The sequence below is a fragment of the Scyliorhinus torazame genome, chromosome 4, assembly GCF_047496885.1.
Source record: "Scyliorhinus torazame isolate Kashiwa2021f chromosome 4, sScyTor2.1, whole genome shotgun sequence".
Taxonomy (NCBI): domain Eukaryota; kingdom Metazoa; phylum Chordata; class Chondrichthyes; order Carcharhiniformes; family Scyliorhinidae; genus Scyliorhinus; species Scyliorhinus torazame.
The window spans coordinates 308,757,262-308,779,057 of NC_092710.1; the positions used below are offsets into that span (position 1 = coordinate 308,757,262).

The 21,796-nt window shown below is 49.6% G+C and overlaps 1 protein-coding gene across 7 annotated transcripts in view; it reads right to left on the reverse strand.

Annotated features, from left to right (window-relative positions):
- Nucleotides 1-399: 399 nt before the first annotated feature.
- The window catches only part of LOC140411058 (sodium/calcium exchanger 1-like), a 430,006-nt gene continuing 408,609 nt past the window's right edge, over nucleotides 400-21,796 (reverse strand). For all 7 annotated transcript variants that reach the window (XM_072500053.1, XM_072500057.1, XM_072500056.1 and 4 more), the window contains one exon: nucleotides 400-1,512. In XM_072500053.1, coding sequence (XP_072356154.1) covers nucleotides 1,136-1,512 — 377 coding nt within the window. In that variant the 3' untranslated portion in view covers nucleotides 400-1,135. The remainder of the gene's footprint in view (nucleotides 1,513-21,796) is intronic.

The following is a 21,796-nucleotide window of genomic DNA, read 5'->3' on the forward strand; positions in this document are numbered from 1 at the left end:
AAGGTTGTAGATTGGCATTTGATGGTTTGGACAGAATTTACAAGAATTACTCTAAAAGCTGGTGATGGTAATGAGTTTTTTGATTGCTACAGCAATATTCTTGATGCCTACTTAATGATTTTTAACATACGCAGTAATTGTCTTTCTGCTCGGGTTAATTTAAATGCACCATCCCAATTACACTGTCTTCCTGATTTATTGTGCCACAACACTGACAGCAACAAAAGCAGCCAGACAACAGAAATAACGATACTGACATTTTAAATAAAGCTCTAACAAATGACCCTGAACAATTTTAAAACACGTCATTCGACTTCTAAATTTTTAAAAAAAGTAATATTTATAGATCAAATATGTTTTTGTGAAGGTGCGAGTTCCAACAGTACCACATAGAAACGCTTCGAAGTGAACGTGGTATATTTTAGGTGAAAGCTACAGCTCTTTCTCCTCACTATATGCAACAAGCAATTCCTAATAATAAACAATACATGGTAGATCTTGAGATTGGTGACATATTTATATTACATACAGGACACATGTCTTAACCATGCACAGCATTACAGCATCACATTTAACACTATTGTACAAAAATAACAAATGACACAGTGTATGGATAAATGGCTAGCAGTTACACATATTCTGTGCATTTTTACCAAGGAACCCAAATTAAATTAAACCAAAAACTCCAAAATGTTGACAACACTGGATTTTAATCAGGAGCTGTCAGCACACATTGTCTTAAATGAAGTGTAGGGCACACAGATCCCAAAAAACAAAACAAAATAACGGGACCCGCCATGTTTCTGGTGTGTTAAGCAACTTGATCTCAGTCACATTAGTACAGAGGCATCATTCCATGAATGGATGAGGGCAATGCTACTGTGGGTAAAAGTGCCATAGATATTGTTTTAGGCTCTTTATTCTCAATAAAAAATATCTCCCATTTGGTATATTTATCAGTACAGCAGCGGACTGAGCCCTACATTCATAGCCTTTTGTTGTGATGATGCCCCTGCAGATGGAACACTGTGAGATCCACTTCTACCTAGTAAAAGGAATCCGCTCAGAGGTTAGCATTCCATCAGCAGGTGAGTGAAATACTAAACGTCCACTTTGTTCAATGTTCTGTTGACTATTAGAAGCCCTTTATATAGCAATAGGCCTCCAGAGATGACAAAAGAATGTACATTAACCAAAGCATAGTGAACATTGCTGAGGTTAAAATCTTGGCAGTCCGTGGTCCACCCAACTCACCACCAATTTCTGGCTTCCTTCGGTACAATAACACACCAAAGTTTATAAAAGCAAATATGGTATAGAGAGTGACTGAAAAGGCCAGATTTCCAGGCAGCACTATAAAATCCTTTCCCTGAGCATTCCAATAGATTGCTGCAACTGTCCAGGCCACACCAATTCCTAAGAAAATATTCACAGCATTGCTCCCGGTCACATTACCGATAGAAGCATCAGCATACTGGTCTTGAATTGCAGCTACTTTGCTGGCAAAGGTATCTGTAAAAGAGACAAAAACAAAAAGCAAGCTAAATTGTAAGATTATCCATGGATCAAGTCACAGTATCCATTTTCATTGCTTTTTACAACTTGAAATATTATTTTAATTCACGAGTTGTTATCGCCACAATTTCCATGTTGCTGTGGAACAAATTCTCTCACCTGAGGAAAATAATAATTGTTAATTTTAGCAAGGCTTTGTTGGCCACAATTACGCTTAGTTTCTGAGCACTATTTTCCGCCGCAAATTCAGAAAATGGTCCAGGGAAGTGCTTTAGATTTCTGATGTACAAACCAGATGCAGGACCCTGACTTTCAGATTTAATTTGGGCCAGCTCTGATTTCAGACAGCAACAGGGACTCCTGAAATCAGCCCGGTTTACACCTGTAAAAACAGGGGGGCAGGGGAATATAAACCAATTTCTACCTCGGAGCACGTGTAAGGCAGGAAAATGAGAAACACACCGAAGAGAGGGGGCTGCAAGAAGCAGAGATGGACAGAAACGAGAGAGATTGAAGAGAGCAGGCGAGAAATATAAATGCAGAAAGCACATTGAAAGAAAGAAAGAGACAAAGAGAGATCGATAGAGAGGGACACGACCATAACCTTGAAGAATGAGAATCACACAGGAGGGGCATAATTTTCCAATTTAGGTATTGAAATGAAGGAGCAAAATTTCTATTCCTTGGTGTCACTTGTTCATTTAATTAACATTATCTCATCAGCTCCAATAAACAGAGACTTGCAGCTATTTGCCCGATTATTACTGTTGGATAAGCCCCAAAGTGTTCAAAGTAAAATATATTGGGCGAAATTCTCCATAATCGGTGTGATGTCCGCCAACCGGCGCCAAAAACGGCGCAAATCAGTCCGGCATCGCGCCGCCCCAAAGGTGCGGAATCCTCCGCATGTTGAGCTGCCGAGCCCTAGGCGGGGGGTCGGAGAATACCGTCCATTATTCTGAACTTCAGTCACTGTGCCATTTAGAACATGGCAATCTCCCACAAATAGAATAGAAATAAATGACTAATTAGCCTGTCTTTAGCAGTTTCAAGGAGAAACATTGACCAGGACTCCGTTTTTGCAAAAAATGCCATGGGATCTTCAGTATCCACCTGAACTTTAAGAACAGGCACATGAGGGCAGCACGGTGACGCAGTGGGTTAGCCCTGCAGCCTTATGGCACCGAGGTCCCAGGTTCGATCCCGGCTCTGGGTCACCGTGTGGAGTTTGCACATTCTCCCCGTGTTTGCGTGGGTTTCATAGAATCATAGAAGTTTACAGCATGGAAACAGGCCCTTCGGCCCAATCATTCCATGCCGTCCAGTTTTTACCATTAAGCTAGTCCCAGTTGCCCGCACTTGGCCCATAACCCTCTATACCCATCTTACCCATGTAACTATCTAAATGCTTTTTAAAAGACACAATTGTACCCGCCTCTACTACTACCTCTGGCAGCCCATTCCAGACACTCACTACCCTCTGAGTGAAGAAATTGCCCCTCTGGGCCCTTCTGAATCTCTCCCCTCTCACCTTAAACCTATGCCCTCTAGTTTTAGACTCCCCTACCTTTGGGTTTCGTCCCCACAACCCAAAGGTATGCAGGCTAGGTGGATTGGCCACGCAAAATTGCCCTTTAGTTGGAAAAAATGAATTGGGTACTCTAAAATTTAAAAAAAAAAGTAACAGGCAGATGGAGTCTCAGTTTTAGTATCTCACTTCAAGAATGGTTCTTCCAACACCTCGGATTGCAAAACATTTTGCCTCCACTTCTCTCCCATGAAAAAAATAATTCTAACAGAAGTTATCCTCATTATAATGCTGTATTTTCAGCCTCATGGAGAACAAGGGCTAAATGTAAAGGTCCCCCAGGGGTGGGGTGGAAGGTGCGGTGAGGAGGGCCTTGAGTTTAGGCGTAATGGCATAGGTGCCCATTCTAATCCCACCTTCCTGCACCCGGTCTATAGCCCTGTAGAATAGAGCATTAAAAGTGCAGATCCAGGTACTTTTTAAAAGGGTTTAGGGTCTCTGCCTCCACCACCAACTCAGGATGCGAATTCCAGACTCTCACTAGCCACTGAGTAAAAATGTTCTTCCTCATGTCCCCTCTACAACTTCTGCCACTTATCTTTCCCCTGGTTCTAGAATTCTCCACCAGGAAAACAATTTTATCCTGTCCACCCTATCTCTTCTCCTCATAAATCTATACAGCGCAATCAAGTGCATAGGGCAGAATTTAACTAAATGGGAACAACGTCCCATAGAGAAAACGTTTAGTTGCTTGTTTCCCAGTGCTCGTAGCGCTAAGAAACAACATAAAACAGCAACCGCGTTAGATAAGAGCTTCAGCGGGGAACGTGCAGACGGGCCTCACATAGCCCTGTTTTGTGCACTGAGGAGCTCTACTGAACTCAGTATAGCGAGAGATTGGGACCCCATTTTTAAATGGCATCCCAATCTCTCGGGCCCCCAAAGCAACCCATGACCCCCTCCTAAGCTCCAATTCACTATGAGAGCTTCCCCCCAAAAAAACACCCGCTTGGGATCATCACCACGAATAAAATGCCAGCTTGGCACCTTGGCAGTACCAGTCTGGCACCCAGGTGGCACAGCCAGGGTGCCCAGGTGGCACCAGCAGTGCCAGGGTACCACCCTCCCCAAAGGGCATGTGCCTGGGGGCCTCCAATCCCCTGGGAGACCCCCACGAGTGCCATTCCGCCTGGTCCCCATTTGTGGCGATCGGTACTGAACAGCGCTCACCCGAGGTCTCTGAGGCGAAGGAATTAGATCCCACACCTCAAGTGCCTTGGGAATCTTCACATTAAGGTGAGACTTGCCCGCGAAGAAAGAGGTAGGCCCCCTCCAGATCGCGGGCACCCCCCGATCGCGGGCCTGGTCACCATGGAGGCACCCCCAGACTCAGATCACCTGCCCCCCCACCAGGACGGCCACCACGGCCGCGGGTCCGAGCCTCCGCCGGGTGGTACCAGGTTGGAACCACACCGGCGGGAATTTGGCCGGTCGACCGTGGAGAATTGCCGCGGGGGCCTCTTTCAGCGGCCCCTGACCGCCGCCATATCGATCGCGTGGGCGCGATTGCCACCGATTCTCCAGTTGCCGGAGAAATGCGTCCCAGCGTCGCGGGAAATTTCCGTGTCACCGGCGATTCTCCGACCCGGCATCGGCTTGGAGACTCTCGGCCAACTTATTTCACAATTCCATTCTGTGCTCCAATGATATAAGGAGTCAGTACTTCAGAGTAGTCTTGGGTCTCATATAAAAGAATCCAACATGAAAAAAGCTCACCTGTAGTTGGGTATTCTTTGTATCAACTGTGAGAGATTGGGCTACAACTTATACATACCACAACTAGTTTAAAAATGAGGGAGGCATAGATGAGAGTAATTTTGTTTCTGAGAGTCGTGAATCTTTGGAACTTTCTTCCCCAGAGAGGGACGGAGACAGGGTCATTGAATGTTTTTAAGGCAGAGGTAGATAGATTCTTGAATAACAAGGTTATTGGGGGTCAGTGGAACGTGGAGTTGAGGCCACAATCAGATCAGTCAGGATTTTATTGAATGTCGGAGCAGGTTCAAAGGATCGGATGGCCTACCACTAATTTGTATGTTTGTACATTTTCTGGGACATGGGTGTTGCTGCCTAGGCCAGCATTTATTGCCCATTCATAATTGCCCTTGAGAGGGTGGTGGTGTGGTAGTCTGTGTAGAGGTAGTAGGGTACCTGGTAATGCTGGAACACCATTGGTAGATATGCTTCCGAAATCCGTCACTCCTCAGTCGAAAAGGAGGCCCAGGTCATAGTAGAAGCTGTGCAACATTGGAGGCATTACCTGGGCGGCAGGAGATTCACTCTCCTCACTGACCAACGGTTAGTTGCTTTCATGTTCCATAATTCACAGCGGGGCAAGATAATGGATCAAACTCTCCATCTACAACTACAAGATCTTGTATCGTCCCGGGAAGCTAAACGAGCCTCCTGATGCCCTGTCCAGCGGCACATGTGCCAACGCACAAGTGGACCGCCTCCGAGCCCTCTGTCACCCGGGGGTCACTCACTTTTTCCACTTTATCAAGACCCGCAACCTGCCCTACTCCATCGAGGAGGTCAGGACAGCCACCAGGGACTGCCAAATCTGCGCGGAGTGCAAACCGCACTTCAACCGGCCAGAGAAAGCGCACCTGATAAAGGCTTCCCATCACTTTGAACGCCTCAGCATGGACTTCAAAGGCCCCCTCCCCTCCACCGACTGCAACACGCACTTCCTGAACGTGATTGATGAGTACTTCCGGTTCCCATTCGCCACCCCCTGCCCCGACATGACCGCAACCACTGTCATGAAGGCCCTCCATAGCATCTTTGCACTGTTCGGGTTCCCCGCTTACATACATAGTGATAGGGGGTCCTCCTTTATGAGCGACGAACTGCGTCAATTCCTGCTCAGCAAGGGCATTGCCTCGAGCAGGACGACCAGTTACAACCCCCGGGGTAACGGACAGGTGGAGAGGGAGAACGGAACGGTCTGGAAGACCATCCTACTGGCCCTACGGTCCAGGAATCTCCCTGTCTCGTTTTGGTAGGAAGTCCTCCCGGATGCCCTCCACTCCATCCGGTCACTGCTTTGTACCACAACTAACCAAACATCTCACGAACGTCTCCTTGTCTTCCCCAGGAGGTCCTCCTCTGGGACCTCGCTCCCGACCTGGCTGGCAGCTCCCAGACCCATCCTGCTCCGAAAACACGCGCGGGCGCCTAAGTCGGACCCGTTGGTCGAGATGGTCCATCTTCTCCACATTAACCCCCTACACTGCGTACCCCGACGGCCGACAAGATACGGCCTCCCTAAGAGACCTGGCGCCCGCCGGAGCCCCACGCACACCCCAGCCACCAGTCCCACCCTCCCTCCTACCAGTGCACCTTACAGGTGGATCGGTCATTCCGCCGGCCCCGTCTAGGCCTTCCCACCCACCTACGCACCCCGCAGACGCTACCTTCCCACGTCAACCGTTTTCCCCACCAGTGCCGTCTAGGGGTGGCGTAGCTGCCACAGAGATCGAGGCCACGCTCCCGGAGTCACAGAAGCCTTAGCCTCCACCGGAGTCACCACCGAAGCTTCGACGATCACAAAGGATGACCAGGGCCCCCGATCGACTGATTAGTTAATTATGAATCATAAATTGTAAATAGTAAATAGAATTGTAAATAGTTACAAAACCCTGTACGGAGGTATTACGGTACCTCCATAACTATAATTTCTACCACGTTACCATGTTGTAATATCAGGCCACCACCCCCGCCAGACTCTTTTTTAACAGGGGGTGAATGTGGTAGTCTGTGTAGAGGTATTACGGTACCTGGTAATGCTGGAACACCATTGGTAGATATTGCATGTTTCCTATTGGTCAAGCTGTATGGTAGCTCCGCCCTGCAAGGTGGGGTATAAGAGCCCGTGCCGCCCCAGCAGCCTTCATTCTGTACCTGAGCTGCTGGGGGAAACATCTAGCTTATTAAAGCCTTCAGTTGGACTACAACCTTGCTTTAGTGGTCATTGATCGTGCATCAGGTGGTGAGTTGTCTTTGTGAACCGCTGTAGTCCCTGAGGTGTATGTACACCCACATTGCTGTGAGGAAGGGAGTTCCAGGATTTCGATCCAGCGACGGTGAAGGAACGGTGATATATTTCCAAGTCAGGATGGTGAGTGACTTGGAGGGGATCCTCCAGGTAGTGGGGTTCTCGGATATCGGCTGCCCTTGTCCTTCTAGATTGTAATGGTCATGAGTTTGGAAAGCGCTGCCTAAGGAATCTTGGTTCATCTTGTATTTTTTGTTTGCCCTGTGTATTTTCTCTTCATGGATGAAATGATCTGTCCGAACTGTTCACAGAACAATACTTTTCACTGTACTTCGATACACGTGACAATAAACAAATCCAATCCAACTGTTCGTATGTTAAAATGTACCATCTGTATTCACCTCAAGATATATTCACCATTAATTAAATAATAGCTGAATAAAAATACATCACTTTAGATGCTACTTAATTCCTAATTAATCTCTACATTATAAGCTGAATCAAATGATAATAAAATTGGCACAGTGGATGCCTCTAATGGTGTTTTTTTTAATCTTCCCCACTACTGTATGAACCAAGTAAGTTGTGAACAAGCTTTGTATTTAATAGCTCTCACCAGAACTTGCCTCTCAATTCAAGCAAGCTTTTTCCCCCCATTTTCTTGAATCTCATTTGACACTTTGGTCTCCCACTTCAGTGAATATTCCACTCATAATTTTCTCATTGTAATTTATTTCTCAATTCCATTCTTGGCTCTTCTCCCAGGCTCCAATCTATTTCAAAATCGAAATGTGTTCCTTCCTACTACTTATACTTTACCACTGCCAACAAAATAATAAAGGGTATCACTATTGCATTTGCTTATTCACAAAAACACAAATCTTGTTTAGAATACCACCGCCTACAAGTTCCCCTCTAAGCCACACACCACCCTCATTGGATGCTTGATTGCTACCCCTTCCACAAACATTCACCCGCTCCACCACGGGCGAACAGTGGCAGCCGTGTGTACCATCTACAAGATGCATTGCAGGAACCCACCAAGGTTCCTTAGTAAGCACCTTCCAAACCAACAACCACGACCACCTAAAAGGACAAGAGCAGCAGATGCATGGGAACACCATCACCTGGAGGTTCCCCACCAAGTCACTCACCACCCTGATGTGGAAATATATCGCCGTTCCTTCACTGTTGCTGGGTCAAAATCCTGGAACTCCCTCCCTAACAGCACTGTGGGTGTACCCAGACTTCATGGACTGCAGTGGTTCAAGAATGCAGCTCACCACCCCTTCTCAAAGGCAATTAGAGATGGACAATAAATGCTGGCCCAGCCAGTGATGCCCACATCCTGTGAAATAATACAAAAAAGAATCACACGTTCCTAGGCAGCATTACTGAATCAGTGTCTGGGAAATCATAAACTGTGCCCTATAATACTGTACTTCATGTATTAGACTATTGAGTCTGCTACAGAGGATGACTGCCTCAGTTTATACTCATCTTGTCGACGATTAATCGTAGAAATCGTATTTACCAATTTTTCCTGAAAAGGACAGTCACTAGTTGTTTAATTATAATTGGCAAGAATGTGTTTCCTAAGTGTTGTGGAGGAACCTGATGGTTTTTAATGAAAATACAGTCTGAGAAAGACCAACTGCAATAGTATATCAGATTTATGGTCACGTAGACATCATGCAAACCTTCCCCTTTTTGATACTTTTGTTTAACTTCATTAAATAATTCATTGATTTTTTTTGCAGGAAAAGAGATCTAAGTCAACCTCCTCAACTTCTGGCACTGGATGCTGGTATGGAGCTACACACAGTGAGAACACGGAATGTGAGTTAGGTCTACAAAATAATCCTGAATCCTGACTGTATATTGGTTCATGGATAAGAAACATAGGGACTGAAATCGTGCTACATAGATTTGTGAATAAATGTATTGATGTGTGAATGTTTTCCGTCTTCTAGTTTAAAAAGGCTAATAGTTAGGCCAAATATTCCAAAGCGTGGTAATCACTGTCGGATTGCCACCGCGCTCCTGTCTGTGTCCTGTCTAGTTAGGTCTATAAAATAATGAGGAGCACAGATAAGGTAGATAGTCAACATCTTTTCCCAAAGGTAGAGGATTCTAGAACTAGAGAGCATAGGTTTAAGGTGCGAGGGGAGAGAGACAAAAGTTGTGAAGTTATTTTCCTTTAGGCCTGGACAGCGTAGCTGGAGAAAAGCTACATCCATTGGTAGAAGGCTCAAGATCGCGAGGGCAAAGATTTAAGGTGATTGGCAAAAGAAGCTGAGCAAAATTGTCTTCATGCAGTGAATGGTTAGGATCTGTAATACACTGATTGTGAGCCTGGTGGAGGCAGGGTCAATCGAGGCATTCAAGGTGGAATTTGATTGTTATCTGAAAAGGAAGGACAGGGCTAAAGGGACAAAGCAGGGGAGTGTCCCTTGGAAAATTGCTCCTCCAGATAGCTGGCACAGACAAAATGAACTGAATGGCCTCCTTCTGTGCTGTAACAATATTGTGATTCTACATCAGAATTAAACAATCCATCTCACAATGTCTACATCTGTAAGGGGCAGGATGTTCCACACACTGCCCCCTCCCCCACTGTCAGGATGTCTGGTCGCATCGAAAGTCAATGGACATTTGACTGGGTTGCCGAATCTCTCCCAGCGAGTCCCTTCATGATGGGGCCAGAATATAACCACGGGATTTATAATATCCTGTGCTTTCAAAACAAGTCATGGGGAAAAATGAGAGGAGGAAAGAAATCCATTATGCAATTCTGTATTCCACATCCACAAAGATGTTGGAGGTGTAAGACATTCCGGGTACTATTTTACTGAGTTCATTAGTCCATGGGTGCGATTTAACAGCCTTGTTGCGCCTGACTTGGTGTTGGGACGTGGATGTTGAATCTCGTGAGATTTGCAGGCTGGCAGGGGCACTGCCAAGGTGCCAGGGTGGCCGAGTGCCAGGTTGGCACTGCCAGGGATCTGGCCTAGGAGGGCCTTTACCAGGCGAAGGGGGTGGCGAGATACTGTGGGCGTGATCCAAAGGCCACGTTGCACCTGAAAAGCGATCTCGCGAGATGTTGTGAGGTGAATCCGGTCCATAGTGTGTTCAGGCTGGGGGGGAGGGGAGGGCGGGATGGTGGGGAGGTTGGGGATTGTTTAAGGGCCTTGGAGATTGGGATACCATGGGCTGGATTCTCCATTTCAGGGACTCTGTCCCCACTCTGTCATAAAAACTGTGGCATAACACGCCAGCAAAACTGGCATGAAAAGGCCACATATTCATAGCCCTGCAGGGGGAGAGCCTCCAGAGGCTGCGCCGTGCTCCGTGGCAGACTCAGACCGTGGAGCTAGACTGCGGAAATAGTGCCCCCGATCGGCCGTGAGCCCGACCTGGACCGCCTGCCCAAAAATAGCCCGGTCCCATATGAGCCCCCCCCGCCCTCCGATCAGACCGCCCAGACTATGGCGGCCGCGGACTGAGTCCGCATACTTGATACGTCAAGTACACAACTTTTCAGGGCCGGAGAATTGAGGAACCGGCGCGGTCCCGATTCCATGCGTGAAAGTGGATTCTCCGCCTTGGCGCCGGACGCGGTTTCGGCGTTGGGGTGCGAAGAATCCAGCCCCTATCTCTCGCGACAATGGGGAGTTCCGGCAAGCAGAACTCCCCATTGTACAAAACGGGGCATTCCCTATTCAGGCCCCTTATTCAACGTGAGTCACGTTGAATAGCCATGTGATCCTCGCACTGCGAGCGCCAGGCAACATGCAGCTAAACACGCTCGCTAGGGGACTTTGTTCCCTTTTGGGAGAATAGCGCCCTTTATGTGGGGGCTTGGTGGATAGAAACTCTCAGAAACCAAAACAAACCAGCAAAATGCTGTTGAATAGCGGGGTGTTCACCGGATCTGCAGCTGCCGAGAAACACCCCGCTAAACCCGCCCAAAGCTGGGCTTCGATTTTTTTCCTGTTGAATCACTCCTCATGTCTCGTTTCACATGATGTTTCAAAAATAAATGATTAGATTTTTCCTTGGTAGCTTTTTAACAGTATACCAGGAAGTTTTTTTTCAACCTAAAAAACTTAAAACCACTAAACAGGGTCTAACTACATGGTATAATTGGGCTAATGTTTGATCACCTGGGAGAAGCCACATATTACTAAATGGTGAGCTATTTCCAGCATTGATTATACAGTGAATTGTTAGAATCGAATCTGAAAAAGGAATACAAACAGCTTCAAAATGGGCTGAGTTCCAGCTTGTTTAGATGTGTGGCATGCATCAGCAGTGAGGCATTTTGCCAGTGAATACGTCTGTTTTCCCTGCAACCTGGAGCTAAGTATCCACGTGAGAGCTTAGTTGAATCAAGCTCTATTTGGCTTTGTGATAGTTTTGCACTTCAAATTCAGACGTAGTGGTTCTGAATTTTAAACCTCTATGAACTAAAACTAGAACAGTGCGTTCAACTTAAAAAAATCTTTCTCCTGTGATGTTGGTTCTGAAGAGTTGACTTATAAAGGCAGGAGGGTCATAACATGTACTATGAACATATCATTATGTACAATTGATCTTGTGTGATATTGCTGATGGAATTTCCTTTAAGGAATAGTTGTGGAAAAGACTGAGATTGATGTGCAGTCAGGATTTCTCATAAAAGCAAATCATCATTCCCATGCACCCTACTGGGAGCTGTACTTGAAAAGAAACACAAATGGAGATCGGGCTACTACACTGTAATATTGATTCTCCAATTATCTTCGATATTGGCTGCACTTCATCAGGACTTACGAGCAGACTCGATCATGAAACACATCATTTACTCCTTGTACTGAAAGTAACTTATGGACGGAGAATTGCCAGGTTCGTGGCCGCACATGCACACGGCGGCGACCTACAGCGGTCACGCCGTATAACATGGCGCCGGCCGCGTGCAGACCCGGTGATGCGCAATTAATATACTTGAGACGAAGGTATTGTAACTGAGGCTTTAATGCGCTAGAACTGATCCCCAGCAGCTTCGTAACAGAACGTGAAGGCTGCTGGGACGGCACCATCTCTTATACCCTGCCTTCAGGGCGGAGGTACTTCACACAGCCAATGGTAGACTCCAAGGTCTCAACCAATGGCGTCGGCCTCTCAGGTACCGCAATACCTGGTATTACCATACTCGGCCTGCCAGAGTGCCCCCCTGTAAATCCCCTCGCCAGCCCCCACCAGTCTGCCCAGCCCCCGCCGAAGTCCCCTCGGCCAGGGGAATGGCTCCAGCCCCCTCCCGACTGTGGCGGCGCTGGACACAATCCGCAGCCGCCATGCGAGGTCCCGGGAAACTGTGAGAACACGTGTTCCACACCGTCGGGAAACCGGCCCATGGGGGGGCGGAGCATTGGGGTCTCACCTGAGGTCCTGAGGCCGTCCCAACAGGGTGCAGCGTACTCAGCGATGGGGCCGTTTCTGAGGGGGCAGAGCATCTTAAAAACGGCGCCGCCCCCGCTTTCAGCATCAAAACGGATTCTCCGGCCAATCGGAGTGTAGTGGACGCCAGAACATTAAACAGATGTATGGAGGAGATAGATAGGTTTTAATTAGTAGCAGGGTGAACAATTATGGGGAGTGGGCAGGAAGGTGACGAGGATGTTGAGATGAGATCAGTTGTGATCCTTTTGAATGGTGGAGCAGGCTCGAGGGGCTGAATTGCCTACTCCTTGTGGTGGTATGTATTAGAGGTATGAAGGTATCCTGGGATGCCGAGAGGCTATTGGTAGATAGACACTGGATCCCGATTGGATCAGGCCGCCTGCTGGCTCCACCCAGCAAGGTGGAGTATAAGAGCCCGGGTTCTCCCAGCAGCCGCATTCTGTAACTGTGCTGCTGGGGAACAAGTCTGCGTAATAAAGCCATCGTTCGACTCCTTCTCATCTCGTCTCGTGAGTGATTGATTGTGCTACAATTTATTACGCAAACTTTTAAGGACATGGAGCTCCGAATCATGCCGGAGTGTCTGCGAATCAGCCCCCATGCGGCAAACGCAGCGGCCACGTTTAAACATTGGTTAGCATGTTTCCAGGGATACCTCCAAACAGCCCCCGGCATACCTACAGAGGAACAGAAAATCCAGGTCCTGCAGGCCAGGGTGAGCCCTGATATCTACACGCTGATAGAGGATGGGGAGGATTTCCCGACAGCGATCGCGATGCTAATTGGAATCTACGTTCAGCCAGTCAACCAGGTCTACTTCTACGCACGCCACCAGCTTGCGACGAGACGGCAGATCCCCGGGGAATCGCTGGATGAATTCTACAATGCACTGTTGATACTGGGGAGAAATTTCAACTGCCCATCGGTTGCAGCGAATGAACACACAGAGCTGCTGGTCCGAGATGTGCTCGTGGCAGGTCTGCTTTCATCCCAAATTCGCCAGCGGTTGCTTGAAAGAGACACACTAGGCCTCAAAGAGGCACGGGCCCTCGCGGCCTCGTTCTATGTGCCGTCACAGAACGCCCGCGCCTACTCCCCTGACCGCGCAGCAGGCCCTTGGGCACCGTGGACCCCCGTCGCGACTGAACCGCAGGGACCCCCCCCCGCAGGTCTGCGCTGCCAGAGCAGCAGATCACCCGGGGGGTCGCGCTGCTACTTTTGCGGGCAAGGTAAACACCTTGTAAAGGGTGCGGGAAAAAGGGGCTTTTCGTCGCTGAGTGCCAGGCCTGGGGGGTAGCCGCAATCTCCGGGAGAGAACCCCAAACTCAACCCCCCAGTGATCCATGTGCGGCCAACGGGCGCCGCCATTTTGGGTCCCGGACTCCACGCGGGAGGGATGGACACCGCCATTTTGTGCCCCGCCCCCCAGCAACGTGCGACCCGTGGACGCCGCCATCTTGGCTGACGTCTAAGGACCCCGGGATGGATGGCCACACGTGGCCTGAAGAAAACGCCCCTGTGCAACAATTACGACTGGCTTCGGTGACCCTGGACCAGTCGCGGCCCTGAACGCTCCAAACGGCATCAACAACGATATTCGTAAACGGGTACGAGACGCCTGCCTGATCATCTATGGGAGCACGGAGAGTTTTATACATCCTGATACGGTAAGAGGCTGTTCCCTTCCGATCCACCCGAGAAATCAAAAGAAATCTCTGCGTAATAAAGCCAATCTTTCGACTCCTTCTCATCTCGTCTCGTGACTGATTGATTGTGCTACACTCCTACTCCTGGTTCTTATGTTCTCACCCTGATCTCGCAAACATGTACCCTTCCAACCCCCGTACCCCTGGCCGGGACCCTGCCGGAAATCATCCACCACCACTTACCTTGGTGTCCGGCTCTAGTGGCTGTCTGTAGTTCTGGCAGTGGCCAGCACTATCGGCAGACGCTGCTAGGACTAAAACAGCCTATTGAACAATCAGTCTTGCTAGTGCATCAGTGCTTTGTTACTCACCTTCCTTCTTGAGCATTCGTCAAGAGACAGGCATCTGGGGGGAAATTAGTGAGTGAGGCAGAAGGGAGTGCATTAACCGAGTGATGTGCTATGCACGAGTGGATAGGAGAATCTGGGGACAAAGATAAAAAAGATCTTGCCAACTGCAAGGTCAGGAGATATTTGCTCTCAACTGAATAGATTTGAAAGCCAGATCTCAAGGGCCTTGCTATTGAAAGAAGGATGACTGCAGAGGATTAAACGTGTGTGCAGCCACTAGGATGAATCTAACAATGTGCCGCAGATGCCAAAAGGGGTATGCTGTCAAATTTTGGCTGCAGAGTTTATAATTCACTTCTTGGAAGATGAGAGGGGAAATCAATCCCAAGTATACTGACAAAAATGATAAATAACTAATTCTAATACTACGTCTGAAGCCTGTTACTTAGCCATTTCTGACATTTAGAGCCAATTATAAAACACATCTGCCTAAACTCTACCTTTTGTTTCACACTTTAGACAGATACATCTGATTATACTAACCTTGGTTCTTTTCCCTGTGCTTGGTTGAGGAAATTACATTAATCATATAATTAATCCACAATCTTCGGTTTTGTTATTTACAGCAAATGTTTGGTTTATCTGTACATCTATTAAATTTCCCAAAAAGTGAAATAGATTCTAAAAAAGGTGCAACCATAGCCGCACTTATTAACACAGAGAATGACAGATATATATTTATATTAAGGTGGCAGAGCTGATCAGGGTGGCTATTGAGAGAGTGGAGCAAAGGCTGGAGGCTGAGGGAAAAGGCAGAGGACCTGGAGTAGGTAGAATCTCTGGATTGTGGGGCTGCCTGAGGAGATTGAAGGAACACTGGCCACGAAGTATGTGGTGAGGATGTTTGAGAAGCTGGTGGGGGGAGAGGGTCTTTGATTATCCTCCCATGGTGGATCGAGCCCACAGGGCTTTGAGGAGGCCGAAGGCAGGGGAGCAGGCAAGGGCGATGGTGGTGCGGTTGCATTGTTTCCTGGATAACGAGAAGATTCTGCAATGGGCAAAGGAGACAAGAGAACGTATCTGGGAAGGAAATGGGGTGCGTATATACCAGGAATTGGGTGCGGAGTCGGCCAAGCGGCGGACTGGGTTCAACAGGGTCAAGATGACCCTCTACAAGAAAAGAATGAGGTCGGGGTGCTATATCCTGCTCATCTGTGGGTCACTCACCAGAATCAGAAATTTTATTTCGATGTGCCAGAGGAGGCGATCAGTTTTATGAGAGACCATGGACTGGGAGGCTTGTGAGGACACTGAACTTTGACGATGCTAATATGGGGAATGTGGCTGTGTAGGTCGGGCGGATTATTGTATTTGCCACATGTGGATCGGGCAAGTACGTTCAATTGTTTTGAGGAAATTGCGGATGAGGGATGGTAGAGGGGAAGGGGGGTAGATGGTTCCCTTGAGTGGGGGCCACATGCTAGCAGGTAGGCTAATTAACGGGAGTGAAGTGGGGGGATGATCCATGGAGGGTGTGGGGAGGGAGGTAGGGTGGGTTGGTATGTTTTTTTGCGGGGGGTGGAGGAGTGGGGATGCTGACGTGCGCAGAGTTGGTGTGGTGCAGTTGGTTAAGGAGAGGTGGCGGCAGACATATCGGCAGATAGAGGGTGGGCGAGCTGTGGACCTGGGGGAGCTGGTTAAAAAGGAGCTATGGCTGATCAGGGAGGGAGGGTGGGGTGGGGAGGGGAGGCCCCTCCCCCTCCAATCCTGTTGATCACGTGGAACGTTCAAGGGTTGAATGGGCCGATTTAAGAGGGGTTTTGGACATGATGGGCTGGATTCTCCGTTTCTGCAGCTAAGTGCTGACATCGGCGTAGGAACCATGGTGTTTCACGACCGGCAAATCGGCGCGAACCACTTACTGATTCCGGTACAGGTGAGGGGTTAGCACTGGCTGAAACTCCTGCCTCCCGCACCAAAAGCAGCCGGAGAATGGCCGGGTCCCGGGCCGTGCATGCGCACGACTGCCAACCTGCAGCGCACGCACCATAAAACACGGTGCCTGCCGTGCGCGGACCCAACCCACCATCCGCGACCCCACAGTCCACCCCCTGGCCAACCCCCACCAGTCCCCCAAGCCCTCGCAGAAGCCATCCCGGCCAGCGGCACGGACTCCGGCCAAGTGTGGCGGCGCTGGAAACAGTACGCGGCCGCCACGCCGGGTTCATGATTTGTGTGACCACATGTGTCCCGCGCAGCCGGGAACTCGGCCCATCGGAACATTGCAGGTGGGCCGGACGATCAGGTGCTATTGGAATTACGAATGTACATCATTTTGAAGGGGTGGAGCATGGCTGACCGATGTCAATCCGGCGCTGGCCCCAATTTCGGAGCCCATTTTCCGCCCGATCGCCGAACATGATTTTGTTATCGGGCTACAGAGAATCCCGCCCAGTGTTTCTTCAGGAGACGCATTTGAAGGTGGGGTACCAGACAAGGCTGAGGAAAGGCGGGTGTGGCAGGTATCCTATTCGGGGTTGGATATGAAGACCCGGGGGGCTGGCAGTGTTGATCACTAAAAGGGTGGCTTTGAGGTGGGAAGCATAGTGGCAGACCCTGGGGGTATTTGTGATGGTGAGTGGTAGGTTGGAGTACCCGTGGTGCCGGTGAATGTGTATGTCCCAAATTGGGACAATGTAGACTTTTTGAGGAAAGTGTTGGCAAAGATTCCAGATCTGTACACGCACTGGCTGATTATGGGGGGATTTTAATATGGTGCTGGATCCTAGGCTGGACCGGTCATGCCCCAGATCCCTGAGGGTGTCGTCTATGGCAAAGAAACTGTCGGGGTGTATGGGGCGTATGCGATGGGCAGACATGGCGGTTTGAGAGGCCGATGCGAAGGAATTTACGTTCGTACTTCTCGCACATCCACTGGATATACTCCCGGATTAATTTCTTTGTCCGGGACAAGGTACTACTGGTGGGGGTGATTGGATTGGAGTGTTCGGTGGTTGTGCTGTCTGACTACATGCCGCGTTGGGTGGATTTGAGGGTGGCAAAATGGAGTCCCCAACGGCTGCAGTGGAGGTCAGGTTTGGGTTGAGGTAGCTATCCAGAGTTATGTGGAGCATAGTAAGATGGGGAAGGTTTCTGTCTACACGTTGTGGGAGGCACTGAAGGCGGAGGTATGGGGGAGTTTATCCCAATCTGGGTGCACAAGTAGAGGGATGAGCGAGCTGAGAGGTTGATGTTAATGGACGCCATTTGGAAGTTTGACCAGAGGTACTCGGCGGCTCCTGAGGAGGCCCTTCTGAAGGAGGGACAGAAGCTCCGTGTGGAATTTGGACTTGTGCCCACGGGAAAGGCTGTGGGGTAGCTGTGCAGGGCCATGGAGGCAAATATGACTGTGGGGAAAAAGCCAGCAGGATGGTTGCGCATCAGTTGAGGAGGCAGGTGGTGGTGAAGGAAATTGGGAGGATGAGAAATGGCGGGGGTGTGGTGGTAATGGAGCCGGCGGAGGTGAATGGGGTGTTTTGAGGCTTTCTACTGGAAATTGTATAGCTCACAGCTTCTGGTGGGGGGATGAGGGTATGAGGCATTCTTTGGATGGGCTGGAGTTCCCGAGGGTGGCGGAGGCGCAGGTGCAGGGATTGAGGGCCCTGACCGGGCTGAGGGAGGTAAAGAATTGCGTGAGGTCGATGCAGAGGAGGTAGGCCGTGGGTCCGAATGGGTTCCCGGCCGAGTTCTCCAAGAGGTTTGGGTCGGAGCTGGGGCCCCTGAGTGTTCCTCAGTATGGGATGTTAGTACAGCATCATCAGCATAGAGAAACTCTCTGATGATGACTTGTGCATCTTTGTCTTGGGCCTCAAGGTTGAACAGTTTTTGCCGGTTGTGGTATGTCAGCAGACATTCTCTGTAGGTGACCAGAAGGCGTACGACAGCAACAAAGGGAAGAATATGCCAAAGAATATCGGTGTCAGAACACAATCCTGTTTTACCCCACTATGGATCTCAGAGGGTTTTATTGTTGGCCTGTCATATCTAACCTTACCCATCATGTTATCATGGAAAGAGGAGATCACATTGAGCAGATTCACCAGGCAGCCACTTGTCTCCAGCAGCTCAAATTGACGGTCTCTGCTCACATGAGTACTAGATGCACTCCTCGCCACTTTGCAGCTTTGCAATCTGGCTCCAACTTTTTCGGGACTCCTTGTGATTCCAACAGTGTTTTGAGGTAGGTTACATTCCACTTCTGCACTCTTGTGTGGGAATGCCGGAGAGTGTCTCTTCAATTGAGTCGAAGAACTATTGGTTTTTATCTGGGTAGGCAGTATGGCTGATGTTGATACATCAAATAATTCCTGCTATTGAAGAAAAAACTTCAAAGTTTGCATTCTAACCCTGGTGCACACTAGGAAGTGATCTGTATTGCATCAACTCTGTGGTAACTGCATGTGTTGAGAATACTGTTCACAGTTATGTCTGGTATTGATCAGATCCAGATGATGCCAATTCTCTGATCTTGTGTCTCCAGGACGCCTTATGGCATGCATTGTTCTGAAAGGTGTTAGTCACACAAATCTGGTGGTAGCAGCAAAGCCCAAGTAGTCGGTCTGTTCTCATTTATTTTTCCCAGGCCATATAAGGTAAGGTAAAGTCACCATAATCCCAGATGGCCATCGGCTGCTTTCCCCTTTGAGGGGGGGGGGGGAGCTGACTGGTGGTGGTTTAACCTGAGGATCACCACACCTCAGACAAGGTGAAAGGTTCAGAAGGCGGACCTTCATGAATAACCTCAGCCAGTACGGGAATTGAACCAGCTGTCTAGCTAACTGAGCTAAACTGGCCCACAGGCCATAATGTCTGAGACTGAAGGGCCATGTCTTCTGGTCTGCAGCCACTCTTGCAAGTAAAGGTGTTCTGATTTAGGGATTCTACTCATAGCTGTGTCAAGCTCCTCACAGAAGTAGTCTTTCATCTCTGTCGAAACCGGTGCGAGCGACGCCGGCGTCAACGGACCTCCAGGCCCAGTCATTCTCCCCTTCCTCGGGGGCTAGCACGGGTGCCGGAGTGCTGTGTGCTGCTCCGGCGCCGAAAGCTGGCCCTAAGCGGCCGGTGTGGGTCCACGCGAATGCTGCTGATTCTCCAGTCACCAGAGAATCGTTGGCTCGACGTCGGAGCGGCGTGGCAGGATTCGCGCCCCCCCCCCCCCCGCCGATTCTCTGACCTGGCGCGGGCTCGGTGAATCCCGCCCAATGCTTTTTCCTTCAGTGATCTATTCTCAGCTAGCCTGGTTTCCTTTTTCATTCAATTGATGTGGGCAAGGCCAACATTTGTTGCCCACCACTAATTGAACTGAGCAAAAAGGTGTGCTGGTTAGATTAAGGGGGGTTAATGGGATAGGACGGCAGAGTGAGCATGGGTGAAGTAATCTTTCATTGGTCAGTGCAGACTTGATGGGCTGAATGGTCTCCTTCTGCACTGTGGGGATTCTATGAACAATCAATCAGTCATGGTCACCATTACTGAAACTAGTTTTATATTCCAGATTTATTAGCTGGGTTAAAATCCCACCATGTCCCTAGAGCATTAGCCTGGGCCTCTGGATTACTGGATGCGTTACCATGACACCACTGTGACCCCCTTGTAGGGATGCTATGTCAAGGTTCAATGTATCAAGCTCCATGTTGATCATAGCTGTCTCTCATGAGCCATTGATCAGCTGAAATCTTATGTCCATGGGCTTGATGTTTCAGTTTGCGAGCCAAAGGGTTGGCAGACGGCTGTTTAGCACAGGGTTAAATCGCTGGCTTTGAAAGCAGACCAAGGCAGGCCAGCAGCACGGTTCAATTCCTGTAACAGCCTCCCCGAACAGGTGCCGGAATGTGCCGACTAGGGGCTTTTCACAGTAACTTCATTTGAAGCCTACTTGTGACAATAAGCGATTTTTCAGGGGCTGTTTAGCACTGGGCTAAATCGCTGGCTTTGAAAGCAGACCAAGGCAGGCCAGCAGCACGGTTTGATTCCCGTACCAGCCTCCCCGAACAGGCGCCGGAATGTGGCGACTAGGGGCTTTTCACAGTAACTTCATTTGAAGCCTACTTGTGACAATAAGTGATTTTCATTTCATATCATCTTTCTTTTTGTTTGTTTACCTGTTACGGTGAATTGCCTCCACTTGTTGAGCAGACACTCTTAAGCTCCAAGCACTCATTAAAGCACATGGACTGTGGTAGGTCAGCACCTTACCAGTCAGGGTTGCCTGACTTCATGTAGAAGGTGGCTGAGCAATGGCCAGGAAGGTCCCTCCCACCTTTGGAGACAGTCCGAGGCACCCATTCGAAACGCAAAGTTTGGCTTATCACTTGTAACTGCTGTACCATGTGTTGGACTGAATTCTCCGATTTTGAGGCTATGTCCCCACGCTGGCGTGGGAACGGTGGCGTTTTGCTACAGTAAAAATGGGGTAAAATGGCCACCGATCCTCTGTTTGGCTGGGGGCTAGCAGGAAGACAGCATAGAGCACCCGGCTCTAGCTGCCGATATGGCCCAGAGAATTGCCGGCTCCGTAGCCGCGCATGCTCACAGCGGCGACCTGCAGCATGCACCGGTTGCTCGCGGACCCGGCCTGCGAAATAGTGCCCCCACTGTGGCCAGCTCGCACGCTGCAGACCATCCCCCAACAGTGCCGCCAGCCCCTGGCAAAGTTACCCCTGCCCGCGGATCGGCCCTCCCCCGACTGTGGCGGGCCTGGGCTGAGTCCGCAGCCGTCACACCGAGTTCCCGACGGATGAGACCACATGCGACCAAGGCCGTAGGGAACTCAGCCGGTTGGGGGTGGAGCATCGGGGAGGGATGAGCCTCCGGTAAAGTCCTGAGGCCGCGATACAGCGCGCGGCGTACTCTGCTTTGGAGGGGGTGGAGCATCGGGAGGGGGGGGAGCCTCAAGTAATGTCCTGAGGCCGTCGATACAGCGCGCGGAATACTCTGCTTTGGAGGGGGTGGAGCATCGGGGGGGGGGGTGTGAGCCTCAAGTAACGTCCTGAGGCCGTCGATACCGTGCGCGGCGTACTCTGCTTTGGAGGGGGCGGAGTATTGTGAAAGCGGTGCCTCCCCCGATTTGGTTATGAACGGGTATTCTCTGGCTGATCGCCGAGCGCGATTTCAGCATCAGGGACCGGACAATCCCGTCCATTGTGTTAATATTTGTCGTGAAGCTGCAGTGTCCATTCCAGGGCCAGTTACTGAT